This window comes from Erinaceus europaeus, chromosome X (genome assembly GCF_950295315.1).
Source record: "Erinaceus europaeus chromosome X, mEriEur2.1, whole genome shotgun sequence".
NCBI classification, from domain to species: domain Eukaryota; kingdom Metazoa; phylum Chordata; class Mammalia; order Eulipotyphla; family Erinaceidae; genus Erinaceus; species Erinaceus europaeus.
Genome location: NC_080185.1, coordinates 85517644 through 85541465, shown reverse-complemented (window position 1 = coordinate 85541465; position 23822 = coordinate 85517644). Strand labels below are relative to the sequence as shown.

At 40.4% G+C, this 23822-nt stretch overlaps 1 protein-coding gene across 1 annotated transcript in view; it reads right to left on the bottom strand.

The window, feature by feature from the left end:
- Nucleotides 1-7675: 7675 nt before the first annotated feature.
- FAM120C (family with sequence similarity 120 member C) overlaps nt 7676-23822 on the bottom strand; it is a 423297-nt gene continuing 407150 nt past the window's right edge. The window contains exon 10 of the mRNA XM_060183515.1: nt 7676-7794. Within this exon, the coding sequence (XP_060039498.1) occupies nt 7709-7794 (86 nt within the window). The 3' untranslated portion in view covers nt 7676-7708. The remainder of the gene's footprint in view (nt 7795-23822) is intronic.

Below are 23822 nucleotides of genomic sequence, written 5' to 3'. Positions count from 1 at the left end.
TATGTAGTGCTGCAGAACCAAGCATGGGACTTGATGCATGCAAGTCCTGTGCTTCACTATGAGTTAGCACTCTGTCCCCTAATTCATAAACTGAATTTTATCATAGGTATGTATGTATAGGAAAATAGTGTATGTGTGTGTGTATTTCATTTTTACCAGTGTCACACACTAGGGGCTCTTTGAACATAACCTCCATGGATGGGGGAACAACTATTGTGCACATAGGCCTAGGAAACAAAGGGTAAAACGAAGTGACACCCCTCATTATTTTACCTAGTGATACTTTTGCAAAAATTTGGTTCACAAAAAGTTGAGACATCTATCTGACTGATAGAAAAAAAAAGTGATATTTAATTTATGGCTGCGATGAGTGATTTTAGTGATCGAGGTAAAATAGGGTGTCTAAAACATATTGAGGGGAGCCAGTCAAAAACATATTGCACCTGGCTGAGCCCACACATTGAGCCCACACATATGCACAAGCACCCAGGTTCAAGCCCTCAGTCCCCTCTTGCAAGGGGAGAAGCTTCACAAGTGGTGAAGCAGGACTGCAGGTCTCTCTGTCTCTCTCATTTATTTGCCCCTCCCTCTCAATCTCTCTGTCTCTATCCAAAACAAATACACAAACAACACGTTGGGAAGGGAAGATCAAGTATGGAGCTCTGAAGGTTACCTAATGACCCTAGCAATGCCATCATACCTGATTGAAAAATTGAAGTTAGATTACAGCAGGCCAATAATGGTGGGGCATCTGATATTTCAATCCCACACAATCTCTGTATAGAGGCAATTTCTAGTATTCCTTATGAGTTGAATGCACAACTTACACCTTCTATGCATGCTTGCAATTTCTGGTCCCACTGGAGCAGGGCTTAATCTTCGTTCAGTGTATGAGTTCCAGGAAATCCTCTGAGTAATTTCATCTGCATCATCAGCAGTGATTAACCAAAAATACATATGCAGAGTCACTAAGGACCTCACATTATCAAGCAAATAGGCAGGGACATCCAAGGCACTTGTTAAAGGCAAGGAGCATGCATAATGGACAAGTCCAAAAAATAGCAGTTATGGAGTAGTTTCAGCAAAATGAATTGTAATCATTATCATTTCTTTCTCTGTAATTTATTCACATTGTGGTTTTCATCTATATCTTGTTGCAGAATATAATGTGTGAGCAGTGGTTCAATGCACAGTTTAGTTCATGACTTGCAGCATGTATAGAAGAATATGCAAGGTAGGTAGAAGAAGAAAGGAAGTACCCACCAATTTTTCAGACTTTATGCTGAAACTAGTAGGTGATAATATTTGGAGAAACCACCTTCGGGAGAAAGTATGTATGGCAATTACATATATATTACAAAAATATATTGGGCACTGTTATGTATAAAACATTGTGAGTAAATACTAAATATGATCAAAACATACCAAATAAATATGCAGCTTTTCTGTGAAATTCAAATATCTTGGGGTGAAAAACTAAGAAAGATTTGCTCAAAGGGTTTCTTGGATAGCAAGAATGAAAAATCTTTGAAGGGGCTAGGTGGTGGCATACCTGGTAAAGTGCACATGTTACCATGCACAAGGACCCAGGTTCAAGTCCATGGTTCCCACTTGCATAGGAAAGCTTCACAAGCAGTGAAGCAGTGCTGCAGGTGTATCTCTATCTCTCTTTGTCTCTGTCTCTCTCTCCCTCTCTCTCTCTATCTCCCTTACCCTTCTTAGTTTCTCTATCCAACAACAACAAAATATTTGGAGAAACTGCTCTAGTTTCTTGTTCATTGACACATAATACAATCTGCTTAACTGGAAATTAATTAAAGGTGAGTTGAAGGAAAGACTTAGAAGTGTGGGATTACATTCATTATAGTAGTGGAATCCAAACTGATAAAGGTGACAAAACATGATCCAGAGTCTGTCCCTATTTCCCCTACCACTACTTTTTTCTATATCAGACCACTCTCTATTTGCCTGAAACCAGATTTGATCTCTTTCTTCTTGTCCCCATCTGCCTGCAATCTGGACATCAAGCTAATGTGGTTCCTGATACTGTTCTAAGTGCTAGAAACTTAGTAACTAAGAGAATTGCTGTTCTCCTGGGGCTACATTTTATATCTATTTGTAGCAGACATAACACAAGAAAACGATAACTTCAAAAAGTGAAAAAAATGTTATAATTATTGAAGGACAAATCCAACAAGAGGATACAACTTTGTCAACATATATGCATTATTATTATATATTATATGCATTATTATTATATATTATATATTAAATCAGTAACATTAAAAATTTTATTTATAAAAAGGAAACACTGACAAAACCATAGGATAAGAGGGGTACAACTCCACACAATTTCCACCACCAGAACTCCGTATCCCATCCCCTCCCTTGATAGCTTTCCTATTCTTTAACCCTCTGGGAGTATGGGCCCAGGATCATTATGGGATGCAGAAGGTGGAAGGTCTGGCTTCTGTAATTGCTTCCCCACTCAACATGGGCATTGAAAGATCGATCCATACTCCCAGCCTGTCACTCTCTTTCCCTAGTGGGGCGGGGTTCTGGGGAAGCAGGGCTCCAGGACACATTGGTGGGGTCGTCTGCCCAGGGAAGTCCAGTCAGCATCATGGTAGCATCTGGAACCTGGTGGCTGAAAAAATAATTAACATATAAAGCTGAACAAATTGTTAACTAATCATGAACCTAAATGCTGGAATATTGCATTGAAGATTTGGGGTCTCCGTTTTGTAGATAGCTAGTAGGCCTATTTTAGTTATATTCCTAAGGGCCCATGACTATACTAGTTTTTTCCTGAGCCTGAAATCTGGTATGCAGGTGGACCCAGGTTATTGTCTGGGGAGATGATGTCATGGCTGGAAAAAGGGCTAGAAATCTAGATCAGGGAAGAGGGTAGCTCCCAAATATGGGGAAAATATATAAATATTGTTGATGGTAAACCTCATCAATTTGATCCGGGGCTCATATTCAGCTTAGGAGACTATGTAACCTCTGCATCCCTGTAGGTCTGAGCTTGCATTCTGTGGTCATTGGTAGGAACATTCCCAGCTGCCTTAATTTTAAGACCCAGCTTCCTCAGGTGGTAGACAGAGTATGTTATCCATAACATTTTATTTAACAAATATTAGTTGACTTCGATAACTTACCAGTTGAGTTCCTGGACACTTTTCTCCACCCATACTTTAAATTATAATTCTTATTTAGTTTTAAACTCATCAAACAAAAAGTGAGTTCATGAATATACAAGCCACTACCCTTTATCCCAATATATATGTGTATTATTTTTTTCTTTTCTTTTTTAACCATAAGTCTGTTCATCTCTGGCTTTTGGTGGTGCTGGGGATTGAACCTGAGACTTTTGAACCTCTATAACAATAAAAGCATATTCCCAGGTCTGTGTACACTTTATTTGTCTTGCTGTATGGCCCTCAGGTTTGCTGTGAAATTGTCCAGATCTTAGAGGGGAGTCTGGGGTCCTTGATGGGAGAAGGACAAGAGGAGTTGCAGACATCTATTATGCAGAACTAGGAAACCATACACATGTATAAACAAATGTGCTGTAATTCATTAACCCCCCAATAAAATTACAAATAAATAAATAAAATATCCTGATTTTATATATAATAACCCTTTATTTTTTTCAACATTTTCTTTTTAAATTTTTTTATTTTTAAAAAGGAAACATTGACAAAACCATAGGATAAGAGGGGTACAACTTCGCACAATTCCCACCACCAGACTTCCGTATCCCATCCCCTCCCCTGATAGCTTTCCTATTCTTTTTTTTTTTAATTTTTAAAAATATTTATTTATTCTTTTTTTGTTGCCCTTGTTTTATTGTTGTGGTTATTATTGTTGTTATCGATGTCATTGTTGTTGGATAGGACAGAGAGAAATGGAGAGAGGATGGGAAGACAGAGAGGGGGAGAGAAAGACACCTGCAGACCTGCTTCACCACTTGTGAAGCTTCTCCCCTGCAGGTGGGGAGCAGGGGGCTTGAACCGGGATCCTTATGCCAGTCCTTGTGCTTTGCGCCAAGTGCGCTTAACCCACTGCATTACCACCTGACTCCCAGCTTTCCTATTCTTTAACCCTCTGGGAGTATGGACCCAAGGTCATTTTGTGGGGTGCAGAAGGTTGAAGGTCTGGCTTCTGTAATTGCTTCCCCACTGAACATGGGTGTTTCCAACATTTTCTAATGGTTGCTGGTGAAGGATATCTTGTAATCATAATAAGCTCTACAAAGGCCTGGTATATGATGACAGAAAAGGGCCTAAATTGGCAGTGAAAATGTTTTGCAGCCAACTATCATGATGAGATAAATTATTCCCATGTGCCAACAACTGTAATGTAAAACATTAACCTCTCAATAAAAAATAAATGCACTACAAAGCAATTGTAATGAAATGCCATAGTATTGGAGGCAAAATAAGCACTCAGACCTATGGAATAGAGTATCCTGGAATGGGAAAGAACTTGCTTAGATAGCGTGTTGCTTTGCTATGCCCATGTGCAGATTCAATCCTGTTACTGCTGCACTGGAGGAAGTTTTAGTGATGCAATCTCTCCACCTCTTCCTCCTCCTCCTCCATCTTCTTCATAATCAACATCATCTCCTCCTCCTCCTCCTCCTTATTCTTCTCTCTCTCTCTCTCTCTTTCTCTTCCTCTTTCTTTTAAAAAATATTTTAATTTCTTTATTGGGGGATTAATGTTTTACAGTCGACAGTAAATACAATAGTTTGTACATGAATAACATTTCTCAGTTTTCCACATAACAATACAACCCCAACTAGGTCCTCTATCATCCTTTTGGAAAAAAAAAGAGGCTTTTAAATCACTGAGCCCCAACTCAGGGATTAAAATACTATTGAAACAACTGTTAACTTCCACCACTGTGAACCCTTTGATTGCCTTACATAGACACAAGTCAATTCAGGAAATAGTGATCAGTAATTTGAAAAGTACTAAGAGAGGGAACTCATAACATAATATATAATTTTATATATATATATAATTTTTTATATATAAACCAACAAGAAGAAATATTGGAGAAACTAACCAGGACAACAGTCCAGCTAAAAGCCCCCCAAAGGGTGAAGCACAAAATAACGAGTTCAACATCCAAACATTAGCTAAGGAAATAATCACAGGAGTGAGTAAAGAGTTTGAAAGAATTGTAATCAGAAATGCAGGAACAACAAATGAGACTCTGGAAGAAAACACTAACTATCTCAAGGTTATTAGAGAGCTGAAAGCTGAAATAGCTGAGCTAAGAACACAAGTAGCTGAACAAGCTAAAACAGTATCAGAACAGGGTAACAAAATAGATGAACTCCAGAAAACAATAGAGGGCAGAGAGAATAGAATCAATGAGGCTGAAGACAGAATTAGCAAGATCGAGGACGAATTAGAGACAAGTAAAAAAGAAGTAAGATATCTCAAAAAGAGATTAAGAGATGCTGAAAACAACAACAGAGTCCTATGGGATGACTTCAAAAGAAAAAATATACACATTATTGGCTTACCAGAGGAAGAAAGAGAGGGAGAGGAAAAAAGCATTCTTCAGACTATAATAGCTGAAAACTTCTCTAGTCTAGACAACATCAAAGACATAAAGATTCAAGAAGCCCAGAGGGTCCCAAAAAGAATTAACCAAGACTTAAAGACACCAAGACACATCATATTTAGAATGGAAAGGAATAAGGATTAAGAAAGGATCCTCAAGGCTGCAAGAGAAAAACAAAGAGTCACCTACAGAGGAAAACCCATAAGATTAGCAGCAGACTTCTCCACACAAACACTACAGGCCAGAATAGAATGGCAAGATATCTATCGAGTGCTCAATGAGAAACATAGATGCTAAAATAGTGAACAAAATTCTAGCCAACCGGATACAGCAGTATATTAAAAAGATTGTTCATCATGACCAAGTGGGGTTTATCCCAGGCATGCAAGGTTGGTTTAGTATACATATATCAATCAATGTGATCCACCACATCAACAAAAGCAAGAACAAAAACCACATGGTCATATCAATAGATGCAGAGAAAGCCTTTGAAAAAATACAACATCCCTTTATGATCAAAACAGTACAAAAAATGGGAATAGATGGAAAATTCCTGAAGATAGTGGAGTCTATATATAGCCAACCAACAGCCAACATCATACTCCTTTTACTATAGCAACTAAAACAATAAAATATCTAGGAGTAAACCTAACCAAAGAAGTGAAAGACTTGTATACTGAAAATTATGAGTCACTACTCAAGGAAATTGAGAGACACAAAGAAGTGGAAAGATATTCCATGTTCATGGGTTGGTAGAATTAACATCATCAAAATGAATACACTACCCAGAGCCATCTACAAATTTAATGCTATCCCCATCAAGATCCCAAGCACATTTTTAGGAGAATAGAACAAATGCTACAAATGTTTATCTGAAAGCAGAAAAGACCTAGAATTGCCAAAACAATCTTGAGAAGAAAGAACAGAACCGGAGGCATCACACTCCCAGATCTCAAATTGTATTATAGAGCCATTGTCATCAAAACTGCCTGGTACTGGAACATGAATAGACACACTGACCAGTGGAATAGAATTGAGAGCCCAGAAGTAAGCCCCCACACCTATGGACATCTAATCTTTGACAAAGGTGCCCAGACTATTCAATGGGGAAAGCAGAGTCTCTTCAACAAATGGTGTTGGAAACAATGGTTTGAAACATGCAGAAGAATGAAAATGAACCACTGTATTTCACCAAATACAAAAGTAAATTCCAAGTGGATCAAGGACTTGGATGTTAGACCACAAACTATCAGATACTTAGAAGAAAATATCAGATACTTAGAAGAAAATATTGGTAGAACTCTTTTCCACATAAATTTCAAAGACATCTTCAATGAAACGAATGCAATTACAAAGAAGACTAAGGCAAGTATAAACCTATGGGACTACATCAAATTAAAAAGCTTCTTCATAGCAAAAGAAACCACTACCCAAACCAAGAGACCCCTCACAGAATGGGAGAAGATCTTTACATGCCATACATCAGACAAGAGTTTAATAACCAACATATATAAAGAGCTTGCCAAACTCAACAACAAGACAACAAATAACCCCATCCAAAAATGGGAGGAGGACATGGACAGAATATTCACCACAGAAGAGATCCAAAAGGGCGAGGAACACATGAAAAAATGCTCCGAGTCTCTGATTGTCAGAGAAATGTAAATATCAAGACAACGAGATACCACTTCACTCCTGTGAGAATGTCATACATCAGAAAAGGGAACAGCAGCAAATGCTGGAGAGGGTGTGGAGTCAAAGGAACCCTCCTACACTGCTGGTGGGAATGTCATTTGGTCCAACCTCTGTGGAGAACACTCTGGAGAACTCTCAGAAGGCTATAAATGGACCTACCCTATGATCCTGCAATTCCTCTCCTGGGGATATATCCTAAGGAACCCAACATATCCATCAAAAAAGATCTGTGTACACATATGTTCTTGGCAGCACAATCTGTAATAATCAAAACCTAGAAGCTACCCAGGTGTCCAACAACAGCTGAGTGGCTGAGCAAGTTGTGGTATATATACATAATGGAATACTACTCAGCTATTAAAAATGGTGACTTCACCGTTTTCAGCCGATCTTGCATGGACCTTGAAAAAATCATGTTGAGTGAAATAAGTCAGAAACAGAAGGCTGAATATGGGATGATCTCACACTCAGGCCGAAGTTGAAAAACAAGATCAGAAAAGAAAACACAAGTAGTACCTGAAATGGAACTGGCATATCGCACCAAAGTAAAAGACTCTGGGGTGGGTTGAAACATGCAGAAGAATGAAACTGAACCACTGTATTTCACTAAATACAAAATTTTTTGGTGGGGAGAATACAGGTCCAAGAAGGATTCAGAGCACCTAGTGGGGGTTGTATTGTTATATGGGAAACTGCGGAATGTTATGCATGTACAAACTATTGTACTTACTGTTGAATGTAAAACATTATTTCCCCAATTTAAAAAAATCAGAGTCAAAAAAAAAAAGAGACACTTGAGGGGAGTTGGGTGGTAGTGCAGCGGATTAAGTGCATGCGGCGCAAAGCACAAGGACGTGCATAAGGATCCCGGTTCAATCCCCTGGCTCCCCACCTGCAAGGGAGTCACTTCACAAGTGGTGAAGCAGGTCTGCAGGTGTCTATCTTTCTCTCCCCCTCTTTGTCTTCCCCTCCTCTCTCCATTTCTCTCTGTCCTATCCAACAACAATGACATCAATAACAACAATAATAACTACAACAATAAAACAGTAAGGGCAACAAAAGAGAATAAATATAAAAAAGAGACACTTGAGTCAAGTTCATCAGATCTGAGGAGCAGTATAGTGTGAAGGCCCTTTCATGAGGAAGGCTTTGCAGAGACACCAGACAACACAGGGGGATTCTAGGAAGATATCTGCAATTTGATCAGTAGTTACCGCATAGTATGTGCAGCCATGGGTAGCAAAAGATGAGGAATAAGAGATTTGATGGGGGCCAGAAATATGGATGACATGACTACCAATTAAGCAGCTAGAATTTTCATTTTTGTGGGGTGGCGAAGCATCACAGAAGAAAGCAACGTGGCAGTTCTTTGTGACAAGCAAGTGGTTGAAGATGGCCAGTCTCGAAGCTGGCAGCCAAGGAGGACACTTGAGATCATTCCTGTGAGGAATACTGAGACTGAAACAGGGCAGTGGCCAGCAATGAGGAAAGGTGGATGAGAGAGAAAGAGAGAGAGAGAGAGAGAGAGAGAGAGAGAGAGAGAGAGAGAGGGAGGGAAAGGAAAGTCAGTTGGACTTGGTGAGGGACTGGTGAGGAGAGAAGGGGAGTTGGGGCTGCACAGAGAGCACATAACACAGATTAAATGTGTTGCACAAATGTCAAGGGGTGGTCACAACAAAGACAACGGTGGGGGAGCACTCTGGGGGCTGAGGAATCAGTGTGGGAGAGAATATGGGCAAAACACCTTTACAGAGGAGGAGAGTTTCAGGCTGTGACCTTGGCCATCACTTTGCTTCCTCTGGTCCTTTAGGTTTCCACCCACAAAACTGGGAGACAGAATGATAGCTGTGAGGAATGAATCACACTAAAGCATGTCCAGGCAATACTTGGCTCTGTGTGCACAGTGTAAGGGGAGGTATGTGGCAGGTGTGTGTGGACTCTGATGAGGGGGGACTGGGCTGTCATTTGTGCAACAACATTGCCACTGCCAGCTGGAAGCTACACTTGCATAAGAAGGAGGTGTGGGGGAGAGGAGAGGGGAGATGTGACACATCTGTGCTGGATTTGAGGATTTCAGTGACCAAGCTGGTCAAATCAGACCTACTCTGTGAGGTCCTATCTTGACAGTCAGCAGTGAGGGGCTTCTTGAATCTTATACCTGGACTGTCTTTCCCTCAGGAAGCACGAGGTCTGGGAGACCCAATGCCTCTGCGCTCAACTTAGTACCTGAACTTCTGTGCAACCCTGAGTCAGGTCTAACCCATTCTAACTCCTAGATTTCCCATACAAACAACAGCAGTGAAAGCAAGTGTGTGTATTGGTGGAGAAATGTACGAATGTCTCCACAGGCCCTCTCCAGGTTTGCCATGCTTCCTGAGTCTTTATAAACAGATCTAGTCTTTTTTAAAAAAAAATTATAAAAAGGAAACACTGACAAAACCATAGGATAAGAGGGGTACAACTCTACACAGTTCCCACCACCAGAACTCCGTATCCCATCCCCTCTCTTGATAGCTTTCCTATTCTTTAACCCTCTGGGAGTATGCACCCAAGGTCATTGTGGGATGCAGAAGGTGGAAGGTCTAGCATTTGTAATTGCTTCCCTGATGAACATGGGAGTTGACAGGTTGATTCATACTCCCAGCCTGTCTCTCTGTTTCCCTAGTGGGGCAGGTCTCTGGGGAATCAGAGCTTCAGGACACATTGGTGGTGTTGTCTGCCCAGGGAAGTCTGGTTGGCATCATATTAGCATCTGGAACCTGGTGGCTGGAAAGAGAGTTAACATACAAAGCCAAACAAATTGTTGACTAATCATGGACCTAAAGACTGGAATAGTGCAGATGAAGAGTTGGGAGGGGGGAGAGTTTCTCCATTTTGTAGATAGCTAGTAGGCATATTTTAGTTATATTCCAAAGGGCCTGTGGCTATACTAGTTTTTTTTTTCCCCCCGGAGCCTGAAATCTGATATGCAGGTGGATCCAAGTTATTGTCTGGGGATATGATGTCATGGCTGGAAAAAGGACCAGAAAGCTGGATCAGGGAAGAGAGTAGCTGCAAAATATGGGAAAGGTGTATAAATATTGTTGACTGTAAACCCCATTTGTTTGATCTGATCTGGGGCCCATATTCATCTTAAGAGCCTGTGTGACCTCTGCATCCCTGTAGATCTGAGCTCACATAAACAGATCTAGTCTTATCTCTACTTCCGACTTTCTGTGTGGTCTTGAGCCAGCTGCTGGGTTGCTGTGTTTTTTTTTTTTTTTTTTTTCACATCCAGCACATCAGGAGATGTAGCAGAGGAGCAGTGTCCAGTGATTTTCCCAGCAGGAGGCTCACCCCCTTCTCCAGATGAACACTTGAGATGAAACGGAGGAAAATGAGGCTCTGGTCACAGCTGACCCCCACTTCCAAATCTTCCATCTTCTCCCACTGCCCTCCCCTTCCTACTGTCAGTAGCTTGCAGCACTGGCTAGACTGCCAAATGTGTTACCATGACAACGGGTTACAAATAACTCAGATGTAGAGGAAGATTTTAACCCAAGTGCTGCTGGACCAAGGGCTTCTTGTTCCCTTCCTGCACCAGACAGAGGGCTCCAGACTTTGGCACCACGTGAAGCATTATTCATGACAGGCACTGTAATCTCTCCCCTTTCTATCTCTCAAGCTCTCTTTCTAAACCGGGAAAAAGAGGAAAGAAAAGAAAAAGTTTCAGCTTGCAGCAGTGGAATCATACAGGCTCAAAGCTCAAGCTCACATGAAAAAGACATCATGCCTCAAATTCCAAGATAACAAACTAGTACAAGGCCAGGAAGGTAGCTCATTTGGACAGTGTGCCTGGTTTGTCACGCAGACAATCCAGGTTCATGCCTGGGCCTCCACCACACTGGGAGCACTGTGGTATCTCTCCCTCTCTCCCATCTCTGTCTCTCTCCTTCTACCTGAAAATAATAGGTGTGGCGAGGGGAAACCCCAGAAATGGGCGAAAATAATAGTGTGAGCATATTATATAGAAGCAAAGCCATCCTTTACACCTGGTTGAGCGCACATGTTACAATGCACAAGGACCCAGGTTCAAGCCCCCAGTACCTACCTGCAGGGGGAAGCTTCACAAGTGGTGAAGCAGTGCTGCAGGTTTGTATCTATCTCTATCTCCCCCTTCCTCTCAATTCCTGGCTTTCTCTATCGAACAAATAAAAATAATAAAAATATTTTTAAATCATTAAAAAAATCCATTCAGCTTCAAGTAACAGAAAAAGTGAAATGATACTAGATTAAAAAAAACACATTATGGGGCTAGGTGGTGGCATACCTGGTAGAGCACACATGTTACAATGAGCAAGGACCAGGGCTCGAGCTCCTGGTTCCCACCTGCAGGAGGAAAGCTTTGAAAGTGGTGAAGCAGTGCTGCAAGTATCTTTCTATCTCTCTCCCTCTCTATCACCCCCACCCCTCTTGATTTCTGGCTGTCTCTAGCCAATAAATAAATAAAACTATTTTTTAAAAATAATTTAAAACATTTTATTTCATTCACTCATTTTTTTCCCAGGAAGTTAGCAGAATTATGACCTGGGTTCAGCTGTCCTATACCATCAAGGAACCAGGCTTATTTATTAACTGTTTCTTCCTTAATCTGTTGATTCTTCATCTTCATGACCATCCCACACAGTCACAAAATTGTTGTCAGTGCTCCAGACATCACAGCTATATGGAAGTATATATGCTAAAACAGAAAGAATGATGAAGGGGAAAACATTAGCAATGCCCCATTTGTGAGTTATTTGTTACTTTGTTAAGATTTTATATTAGTATTTTAATAATGGTTTATAAGATTATAGGGGGCATTCCACACCCACCAGCACAATTATATGCTCTTCCTCCCACCCCATGATAACTCATAGTTCTTATAAACTCAGAGACAGTTTAGCTACTTTTTTTTTCTAGACCATGTGTTTCAGTTCTCTATATTCCACTTATAAGCAAAACCATCCAGGAGTTGTCTTTTACTTTCTTCCTTACTTCACTAAGCATAATCATATCTACATTTTGTACCAAGGACAAAATACATTTTTAACTGCAAAGTAATATTCCATGGAATATATGCGTCATAACTGCTTTATTCAGTAGTTTATTTGTGAGTATTTAAAAGTAAAAAAAAGCTTTTTTATTTAAGAAAGGAGACATTAAAAAAAACATAGGATAAGAGGGGTACGGTTCCACACAATTCCCACCACCCGATCTCCATATCCCATCCTCTCCTCTGATAGCTTTCCCAGAGGGATGAAAAAAAAGCTTTTTTTTAGAATACCATCTTTAGCTGCAAGAAAGACTGACATTCTGTTTGCTTCTTCAGCCTTTGTGTAGGAGATGACAAAGGAGAAGGGGTTTGTGAAAGGTAAGTGTGGGAAGAAACGGCAAAACCAGCTAAAACAGTTTAAATCAATTTCCTCTAGTTAGCAGGACTTTCATTGGGAAGAAGTGGGAAATAGTATTGGCAGGGCTTGTTGTGAGATTTTTGGTATCATTTCTCTGTGTGGGTAATATTTTCATGAAAATAAAAACTACAATTTCTAGAAAATTATTTTAAATAGAAGCTTATAGCAGTTTTCTATCACCAGATGAAAGAATGTCAATTCTGTCAACAGCCACAGTGTAATCCATTAACCTACAAGAAAATGATTTAAAAAAGAAAATCCATTCAACTGGTAAGCAAACCTACCAAATAGGTCCTTAACTTAGAATAAGGTATTTCAGGTGTTTGTTTACCCACTAATTCAAAGGAAATTGTGCTTTCACCATTAAGCTGAGAGGGGTTGGTGGGAATCGGTACAGCACTGTGCCATCATTTCATGTCTTGTTGAATTTATTGGATATTGACTGATTGCAGATCTAGGGCCTTACATATGTGTGATTTCACTGTTCCTGAACCTCTTTTACATGCAATCTGAGAAACAGAGTGGGAAAGACAGCAGAACACTGGAGTGCCATGGCAACTCTCCTGTGGTGCCAGTGTTCAAAACTGGCCTCATGAATGGCAAGGCATGCATTCCACCCAGTGAGATATCACTCTAGCTCATTGTTGCAATTTTCTTTTTTTTTTCTTTTTTTTTTATTTAAGAAAGGATTAATTAACAAAACCATAGGGTAGGAGGGGTACAACTCCACACAATTCCCACCGCCCAATCTCCATATCCCACCCCCTCCCCCGATAGCTTTCCCATTCTCTATCCCTCTGGGAGCATGGACCCAGGGTCATTGTGGGTTGCAGAAGGTAGAAGGTCTGGCTTCTGTAATTGCTTCCCCACTGAACATGGGCGTTGACTGGTCGGTCCATACTCCCAGTCTGCCTCTCTCTTTCCCTAGTAGGGTGGGTCTCTGGGGAAGCTGAGCTCCAGGACATATTGGTGGGGTCTTCAATCCAGGGAAGTCTGGCCAGCATCCTGATGACACCTGGAACCTGGTGACTGAAAAGAGAGTTAACATACAAAGCCAAACAAATTGTTGAGCAATCATGGATCCAAAGCTTGGAAAAGTGGAGAGGAAGTATTAGGGAGGTACTCACTGCAAACTCTAGTGTACTTCTGCTTTCTTACTTTGGTGCCATACTCCAAACTCAGTCAATTTGTTGCAATTTTCTGTGACTCTGGGAAAACGATACCTGATAATTTCACTTTTTCTTTATGAAATGACAGTGATTCAAGTGCCACACACAGAATAAATATTATGCTGTCCAATTAAAATGTTGAATGTTCTATAAAGTGGCATAATTTTTGTGTACTTTAAAAATATTGTGCTACCAGCTGGGAACATTCTATGATGCACTCATTTCAGGCCAGTCTTCCTCAAATGGAAGGCTAGGATGACCCAGCCTCCCTTCAGGGAGTGGGGCAGTCCATACCATTGCTACTTTATAAGGAGGGCAAGCTGCTAGAGTGGACCACGAGAGGGCTTATAATGATGTCCTGATGGAAATGATCAGTAATGGTGGAGAAAGGGATATATTAGAGATCTAGGCCCATTATATCTATGTGGGAGTCTAAGGATTCCTACACTAGGACCACAAATGATGGGGTGGTCTGATAAAAAAAAAAAGAATATTGTGCTACCACTGAGTTAATTTGTTACCCTACAGATCAGTTTGAGTTGAACTGTCTATAATTTTTTTTTTATGTAGTCCCACTGGTTTACTTTTGTTTTTGTCTTCCTTGCAAGTGGACTTGGGTCATTGAAGATGCCTATAAAACTTAGATGGAAAAAAGTCCTGACAATACTTTCCTTTAAGTATTTGATAGTTTCTGATCTAACATTCAAGTCCTTAATCCATTTGGAGTTTTCAGGTCCTGATGCATGATGGTGGAGGAAGACCTAGGCTAGGGGTGAGAGTGTTTTGCAGAAAACTGAGAAATTTAGGTGGTGGTACAGCTGGTTGAGCACACGTTACAGTGCACAATGGCCTGGGTTCAAGCCTCCACTCCCCACTTGTAGGGGGAAAGCTTTGTGAGTGGTGAAGCAGTGTTGCAGGTATATCTCTGTCTCTCTCCCTATCACCCCCTTCCCTCTCAATTTCTGGTTGTCTCTATCCAATAAATAAATAAAGATTTAAAAAAATAAAACTGAGAAATTGTACACATGTGCCAACAACTGTATACCATTAATATCCCAATTAAAATATTGCTGAGTCATGTTTATGCATAGTTTTGCTCACAGAAAGTACGCAGTTTGGACAACATCAAGAGATAGTGCCAGGAGCCAGGCAGTGGTAAACTCAGTAGCATACACATTACAGTGCTCACAACAGGGTTCAAATACCCAGTCCCCACCTACAGAGGGGAATCTTCCTGAGTGGTAAAGCAGAGCTGCAGATTTCTCTTGTATTCTCTTGTATTCTTTCCCTCTCTATCTTCCCTTCCCTCCCAATTCCTCTGCCTCTATTAAAAAATGGCTGCTTGTATTTGTTGTGTAGGCACCAAGCACTATTGATAACCTTGGTGACAGAGAGAGAGAACTAAATTTGATCACTGGATCCAGTAAAAAAAAAAGCTATTGTCATAAAGAATTCACTTTGTGAAAGTGCACTGCAATTGAGACTGCCTTGTAGGACCATGGAAACAAAGTAACCATGGTGGAAGGCAGATATGATAATATGCCAGAAAGAAATCTGTTTGATTAAGGAGGCCTGGAATTTGACTTTGCAGATAAAGTGCATACCCTCTATGTGTGTGGTTCATCCATGGCTTAATCTTTGAAACCACATGGGCGCACCATGGATGGCATGGTGGGGGTGGTGAATGGGTGAAACTTCATAGATGGTGGAGCAGTATTTTCATGTCTCTTCCATATCTCTCTCCATCCTTTTAAAATTTCTATCTCTTACCACACCTATGGACGTCTAATCTTTGACAAAAGTGCCCAGGCTATTAAATGGGGGAAAGGAGAGTTTCTTTAACAAATGGAAAAGTTGGATTGAAACGTGCAGTATAATGAAACTGAACTACTATATTTCACTAAACACAAAAGTAAATTCCAGATGGATCAAAGACTTGGATGTTAGACCAGGAAATATCAAATGCTTAGAAGAAAGTATTGGCAGAAATCTTTTATCTCTCTCTCTCTCTTTTATTAGGGAAATAATGTTTTACATTCAACAGTAAGTACAATAGTTTGTACATGCATAACATTCCTCAGATTCCCATATAACAATACAACCCCCACTAGGTCCTCTGAATCCTTCTTGGACCTGTATTCTCCCCACCCACCCACCCCAGAGTCTTTTACTTTGGTGCGATATGCCAGTTCCATTTCAGGTTCTACTTGTGTTTTCTTTTCTGATCTTGTTTCTCAACTTTGGCCTGAGAGTGAGATCATCCCATATTCAGCCTTCTGTTTCTGTCTTATTTCACTCAACATGATTTTTTCAAGGTCCATCCAAGATCGGCGGAAAATGGTGAAGTCACCATTTTTAACAGCTGAGTAGTATTCCATTGTGTATACCACAACTTGCTCAGCCACTCAGCTGTTGTTGGACACCTGGTTGCTTCCAGGTTTTGGCTATTACAGATTGTGCTGCCAAGAACATATGTGTACACAGATCTTTTTGGATAGATATGTTGGGTTCCTTAGGATATATCCCCAGGAGAGGAATTGCAGGATCATAGGGTAGGTCCATTTATAGCCTTCTGAGAGTTCTCCAGAGTGTTCTCCACAGAGGTTGGACCAAATGACATTCCCACCAGCAGTGTAGGAGGGTTCCTTTGACTCCACACCCTCTCCAGCATTTGCTGCTGTTCCCTTTTCTGATGTATGACATTCTCACAGGAGTGAAGTGGTATCTCGTTGTTGTCTTGATATTTACATTTCTCTGACAATCAGAGACTCGGAGCATTTTTTCATGTGTTCCTCGCCCTTTTGGATCTCTTCTGTGGTGAATATTCTGTCCATGTCCTCCTCCCATTTTTGGATGGGGTTATTTGTTGTCTTGTTGTTGAGTTTGGCAAGCTCTTTATATATGTTGGTTATTAAACTCTTGTCTGATGTATGGCATGTAAAGATCTTCTCCCATTCTGTGAGGGGTCTCTTGGTTTGGGTAGTGGTTTCTTTTGCTGTGAAGAAGCTTTTTAATTTGATGTAGTCCCATAGGTTTATACTTGCCTTAGTCTTCTTTGTAATTGCATTCGTTTCATTGAAGATGTCTTTGAAATTTATGTGGAAAAGAGTTCTACCAATATTTTCTTCTAAGTATCTGATATTTTCTTCTAAGTATCTGATAGTTTGTGGTCTAACATCCAAGTCCTTGATCCACTTGGAATTTACTTTTGTATTTGGTGAAATACAGTGGTTCATTTTCATTCTTCTGCATGTTTCAAACCATTGTTTCCAACACCATTTGTTGAAGAGACTCTGCTTTCCCCATTGAATAGTCTGGGCACCTTTGTCAAAGATTAGATGTCCATAGGTGTGGGGGCTTACTTCTGGGCTCTCAATTCTATTCCACTGGTCAGTGTGTCTATTCATGTTCCAGTACCAGGCAGTTTTGATGACAATGGCTCTATAATACAATTTGAGATCTGGGAGTGTGATGCCTCCGGTTCTGTTCTTTCTTCTCAAGATTGTTTTGGCAATTCTAGGTCTTTTCTGCTTTCAGATAAACATTTGTAGCATTTGTTCTATTCTCCTAAAAATGTGCTTGGGATCTTGATGGGGATAGCATTAAATTTGTAGATGGCTCTGGGTAGTGCATTCATTTTGATGATGTTAATTCTACCAACCCATGAATATGGAATATCTTTCCACTTCTTTGTGTCTCTTTCAATTTCCTTGAGTAGTGACTCATAATTTTCAGTATACAAGTCTTTCACTTCTTTGGTTAGGTTTACTCCTAGATATTTTATTGTTTTAGTTGCTATAGTAAAAGGAATTGATTTCTGGATTTCAATTTCTTCTAGCTTAGTGTGTGTATAGAGGAATGCCACTGACTTTTGAATGTTAATTTTGTAGCCTGACACCTTACTGTATTGCCTGATGATTTCCAAAAGCTTCTTGCTGGATTCCTTAGGCTTTTCTGTGTATACTATCATGTCATCTGCAAATAGGGAGAGTTTGACTTCTTCTCTTCTAATCTGTATCCCTTGAATTCCTTGCTCCTGCCTGATTGCTATGGCAAGAACTTCCAACACTATGTTGAATAGTAATGGTGATAGTGGGCAGCGCTGTCTAGTACCTGATCTGAGGGGAAATACTTCCAGTTTTTCACCATTGAGTATGATGTTGGCTGTTGGTTTGCTATATATAGACTCCACTATCTTCAGGAATTTTCCACCTATTCCCATTTTTTGTACTCCTTTGATCATAAAGGGATGTTGTATTTTGTCAAAGGCTTTCTCTGCATTTATTGATATGACCATGTGGTTTTTGGTCTTGCTTTTGCTGATGTGGTGGATCACATTGATTGATATACATATATTAAAGCAACCTTGCATGCATGGGATAAACCCCACTTGGTCATGATGAACGATCTTTTTAATATACTGCTGTATCCGGTTGGCTAGAATTTTGTTCAGTATTTTAGCATCTCTGTTCATCAGAGATATTGGTCTGTAGTTTTCTTTTTTGGTTGTGTCCCTTTCTGCTTTTGGTATCAGAGTGATGTTGGCTTCATAGAAGCTGGCAGGGAATATTTCAGTGTCTTCAATCTTCTGGAAGACTTTTTTAAAATTTTTTTTATTTAAGAAAGGATTAATTAACAAAACCATAGGGTAGGAGGGGTACAACTCCACACAATTCCCACCACCCAATCTCCATATCCCACCCCCTCCCCCGATAGCTTTCCCATTCTCTATCTCTCTGGGAGCATGGACCCAGGGTCATTGAGGGTTGCAGAAGGTAGAAGGTCTGGGTTCTGTAATTGCTTCCCTGCTGAACATGGGCATTGACTGGTCGGTCCATGCTCCCAGTCTGCCTCTCTCTTTCCCTAGTAGGGTGTGTCTCTGGGGAAGCTGAGCTCCAGGACACATTGGTGGGGTCTTCAATCCAGGGAAGCCTGGCTAGCATCCTGATGGCATCTGGAACCTGAGTAATGAAGCTGAAGGGTTGTCATTCCACACCTGAAGTCTCTGGACACAGTCTGCGGTGAAGCATGTTAAGGTGGCAATCTTTGTGTTGGTTAGGTTGTGGTCGGCGGATGCAATATTATTTGATATGGATTGGGAGAGGCATACGGGAAAGTGGGCCCTATCCAAGGGTTCCAGGACTGGGGGAAGTAGGGGCTCTATACTGGAAGACTTTTTTTAAAAAAAAATATTTATTTTATTTATTTATTCCCTTTTGTTGCCCTTGTTGTTTTATTGTTGTAGTTATTATTGTTGTTGTCATTGTTGGATAAGATAGAGAGAAATGGAGAGAGGAGGGGAAGACAGAGAGGAGGAGAGAAAGATAAACACCTGCAAACCTGCTTCACCACCTGTGAAGGGACTCCCCTGCAGGTGGGGAGCCGGGGTTCGAACGGGGATCCTTATGCCGGTCCTTGTGCTTTGCGCCACCTGCGCTTAACCCGCTGCGCTACAGCCCGACTCCCTGGAAAACTTTTAAAAGTAGAGGTTTTAGTTCTTCTTTGAAGGTTTTGTAGAATTTATTTGTAAAACCGTCTGGTCCAGGACTTTTATTTTTGGGGAGATTTTTGATAACTGTTTTAATTTCATTAGCTGTGATGGGCCTGTTCATGTTATCCACTTCCTCTTTACTTAGTTTTGGAAGTTGGTAGGTATCTAGGAAATCGTCCATTTCTTCCAGGTTCTCTAACTTGGTGGCATAGTGTTGTTCATAGAAGCCTCACATGATATGTTGAATTTCTGCGGTGTCTGTTGTAATATCTCCTCTTTCATTTAGTATCCGATTTATTTGTGTCTTCTCCGTTTTTTGTTTTGTGAGTCTGGCTAATGGTTTGTCGATTTTGTTCACTCTATCAAAGAACCAACATTTACTTTCGTTGATCTTTTGTACGGTTTTCTTATTCTCAATGTTATTTATTTCTGCCCTAACTTTAGTGATTTCTGTTCTTCTAGTTGCTTTAGGTTTCCTTTGTTGTTCTTCTTCTAGGTCTTTAAGATGTGCAATCAGGCTGTTTGTGCTTTTTCTTGTTTCCTAATGTGTGCTTGTATAGCTATGAACTTCCCTCTCAGTACTGCCTTAGCTGTGTCCCAAATATTTTGATAGCTTGTGTCTTCATTTTCATTGAAGTCTCGAAGCAGCACAATTTTAATAGCCAAAACCTGGAAGCAACCCAGGTGTCCAACAACAGATGAGTAGCTGAGCAAGTTGTGGTATATATACACAATGGAATACTACTCAGCTATAAAAAATGGTGACTTCACCATTTTCAGCTGATCTTGAAGCATAGGAAAAAAAGAGATAGGGAAGGGGTGGCACACCCAGTTAAGTCCACATATTACTAAGCCTAAACATCCTGGACTGAGCCCCTGCTACCCACCTGCAGGGGGTCTGCTTCTTCTTTTTATTTTTATAAAATGGAAACACTGACAAGACCATAGGATAAGAGGGGTACAACTCTACATAATTTCCACCACCAGAACTCCGTATCCCCTCCTCTCCCCTGATAGCTTTCCTATTTTTTTAACCCTCTGGGAGTATGGACCCAGGGTCATTATGGGGTGCAGAAGGTTTAAGGTCTGGCTTCTGTAAATGCTTCCCCACTGGGCATGGGTGTTGGCAGGACAACCCATACCCCATTGGTGGGGTTGTCTGCCCAGAGGGTCTGCTTCTTAAATGATGAAGCAAGTCTGCAGGTGTCTCTCTGTGTCTTTCTTTCTCCATTTCCCCATCTTCTCTCAATTTCTTTCTACCCTCCCTAAAAAAAAGGGGGGAGTCAAGAGGTAGTGCAGTGGGTTAAGCGCAGGAGGCACAAAGTACAAGGACATAAGGATCCCAGTTCGAGCCTGGCCCTCCACCTGCAGGGGGGTCATTCACCAGCAGTGAAGCAGGTCTGCAGGTGTCTATCTTTCTCTCCCCCTCTCTGTCTTCGCCTCCTCTCTCCATTTCTCTCTGTCCTATCCAACGATGACAACAATAATAACTACAACAATAAAATAACAAGGGCAACAAAAGGGAATAAATAAATTAAATATTTTTTTAAAAAAAGGTCATTGGAAGTGGTGGATTCATAGTGCAGGCACTGAACCCCAATTATAACCCTGGATGCAATATATATATATATATGTATATATATATATATATATATATATATATATATATATATACACATTAATAGAAATAAGGGAGTCAGGAGGTAGCGCAGCAGGTTAAGTGCAGGTGGTACAAAGCACAAGGGCTGGCTTAAGGATCCCAGTTAGAGCCCCTGGCTCCCCACCTGCAGGGGAGTCGCTTCACAAGTGGTGAAGTAGGTCTGCAGGTGTCTTTCTCTCCCCCTTTCCATCTTCCTCTCCTCTCTCCATTTCTCTCTGTCCTGTCCAACAATGATGGCATCAATAACAACAACAATAAAACAACAAGGGCAACAAAAAGGAATAAATAAATAAATAAATAGATATTTTTTAAAAAAGAAATAATAGTCAGCCCATATCTGCAGCCTTGAGAGAACTACTGTACCTTCCAATGGAAAGAATAGGAACATAGAACTCTGGTGGTGGTAAAAATGTAGAATTATACCTCTGTTATCTTTTAATTTTGTAAATCAATATTAAGTCAAAATAAAAATAGATAATGCAATAAAAGAAATTGAAAATCAAAGAAAATGAAAGAAAGAAAAATTAATATATTTTATATATTCATCAATATTTGTGACATGACTGAAAGAAAGAATTAGCTTGAAGAAGCGTTAATAGAAACTTCTAAATGTGAAATGCAAGAGAATAGGTGAAAATGACATAATCAATTATTCAATAATTGTGGAACAATTCATGCATGTTTTAACATATGTGTAATGAGAATACCAGAAATAGAAGACAGAGTAACAGAAATACTTGAAGTAACAATGACAAGACTTTTCAAAAAAATTAATAACATTTGACACCAAGCCATATACCCAAGAATCTCAAAGATCAAGCAGTATTAGCATCAGAAAGTGCTTTTTTAAATTACTTTTTCAAACTCTAAACAAATAAAAAGCCAGGGAGTTAGCATAATGGATATGCAAAAATACTTTCATTCCTGAGGGATCAAAAATTCTAGGTGCAATCCCCAGTACCACTATAAACTAGAGCTGAGCAGTACTCCAATGAAACTAACAAGCCCCTTCCCTACACACACATACAGAAAATTCAAGACAAAACACATTTGACAGAAATCAGAGGGTGGAGGTATATGGGGGGAAAAAACCCTATCAACTGAAGAGAAAAGGAAAAATTATAACAGACATCTTTTTCTAAACCATGCAACCAAAATATAATAATCATCAACCTAGAATTCTGTACTCAAGAATGAAGAATTACCCAGCAGAACACATTGCCAGTGGCAGGACAGTAGGTCTGACTTCTTAAACTGTTAAGTCAGGGACAACAGAATATTGTACTGCCCACAAGGACTCACTATTGATTAAGCAAAAAAATCTAACTATAGTTAAAACCCTCTGATCAGTTCAGGTTCCCATGGCCAGCTAGAAAAATAAATTCCAGCCAACATCCTACAACATAGGAAGGGATTAACAGGGGATTGAGTTAATGCAACAACTGGTAACAAAACAAACAAAAAATAGTTTCTACTTAAACTTAGATACCCTCCTCACCTACTTCCTACTACACTTCCCTCAGTCACTCCAAAGTTAACCTTATCAAAGTAAGGACTATAAAAGCTGAATAAGAGCAAGAGACTGGCATAATTTAATGATGACTCTTTTTTATTTTATTTATTAAAAGGAAACATTGACTAAACCATAGGATAAGAGGCGTACAACTCTACACAATTCCCACCACCAGAAATCCATATCACATCCCCTCCCCTGATAGCTTTCCTATTCTTTAACCCTCTGGGAGTATGGACCCAGGGTCATTGTGGGATGCAGAAGGTGGAAGGTCTGGCTTCTTTAATTGCTTCCCTGCTGAACATGGGCATTGACATGTCGACCCATAATCCTAGCCTGCCTCTCTCTTTCCCTAGTGGAGTGGAGCTCTTGGGAATCAGAGCTAAAGGACACATTGGTGGGGTTGTCTGTCCAGGGAAGTCTGGTCGGCATCATGCTAGCATCTAAAACCTGGTGGATGAAAAGAGAGTTAACATATAAAGACAAACTAATTATTGACTATTCATGAGTTGGGGGGGTCTCCATTTTGTAGATAGCTAGTAGGCTGTGGCTATACTAGTTGCTTTTTCCCTGAGCCTGAAATCTGAAATAAAGGTGGATCCAAGTTATTGTCTGGGGAAATGTCATGGCTGGAAAAAGGACCAGAAAGCTGGATCAGGGAAGAAAGTAGCTCCCAAATATGGGAAATGTGTGTAGATATTGTTGACTGTAAACCCCATCAATTTGATGTGATCTGGGGGCCATATTCAATTTAGGAGCCTATGTGACCTCTGCATCCCTGTAGATCTGAGCTCACACTCTGTGGTCATGAGTAGGAATGTTCCAAGATGCCCCAGTATCAGGATCCATCTTCCTCAGGTGTAGCATAGAGTATGTTGTCCATCCTCCCTTCAGAGGATGGAACATTCTCTACCGTTGTTGATCCAGGTTGAGGGCAAGGTTCTATGCAAGCCCACAAAGGGGTCTGTTTTGTTGTTCCTGATAGAGGTGACCAGTAACAATGGAGAGAGGGATCTATTCAAGGTCTAGGCCCATCATTCTGTTTGGGAATCTCAAGACTCCCCAACTAGGACCCCAGTTGATGGGGTGGCCTGATAGTGACTAAAGAGTCTTTGTCATGTTGAGTGAAATAAGTCAGAAACAGAAGGATGAATATGGGATGATCTCACTCTCAGGCCGAAGTTGAAAAACAAGATTAGAAAAGAAAACACAAGTCGAACCTGAAATGGAATTGGAGTATTACACCAAAGTAAAAGACTCTGGGGTGGGTGGGTGGGTG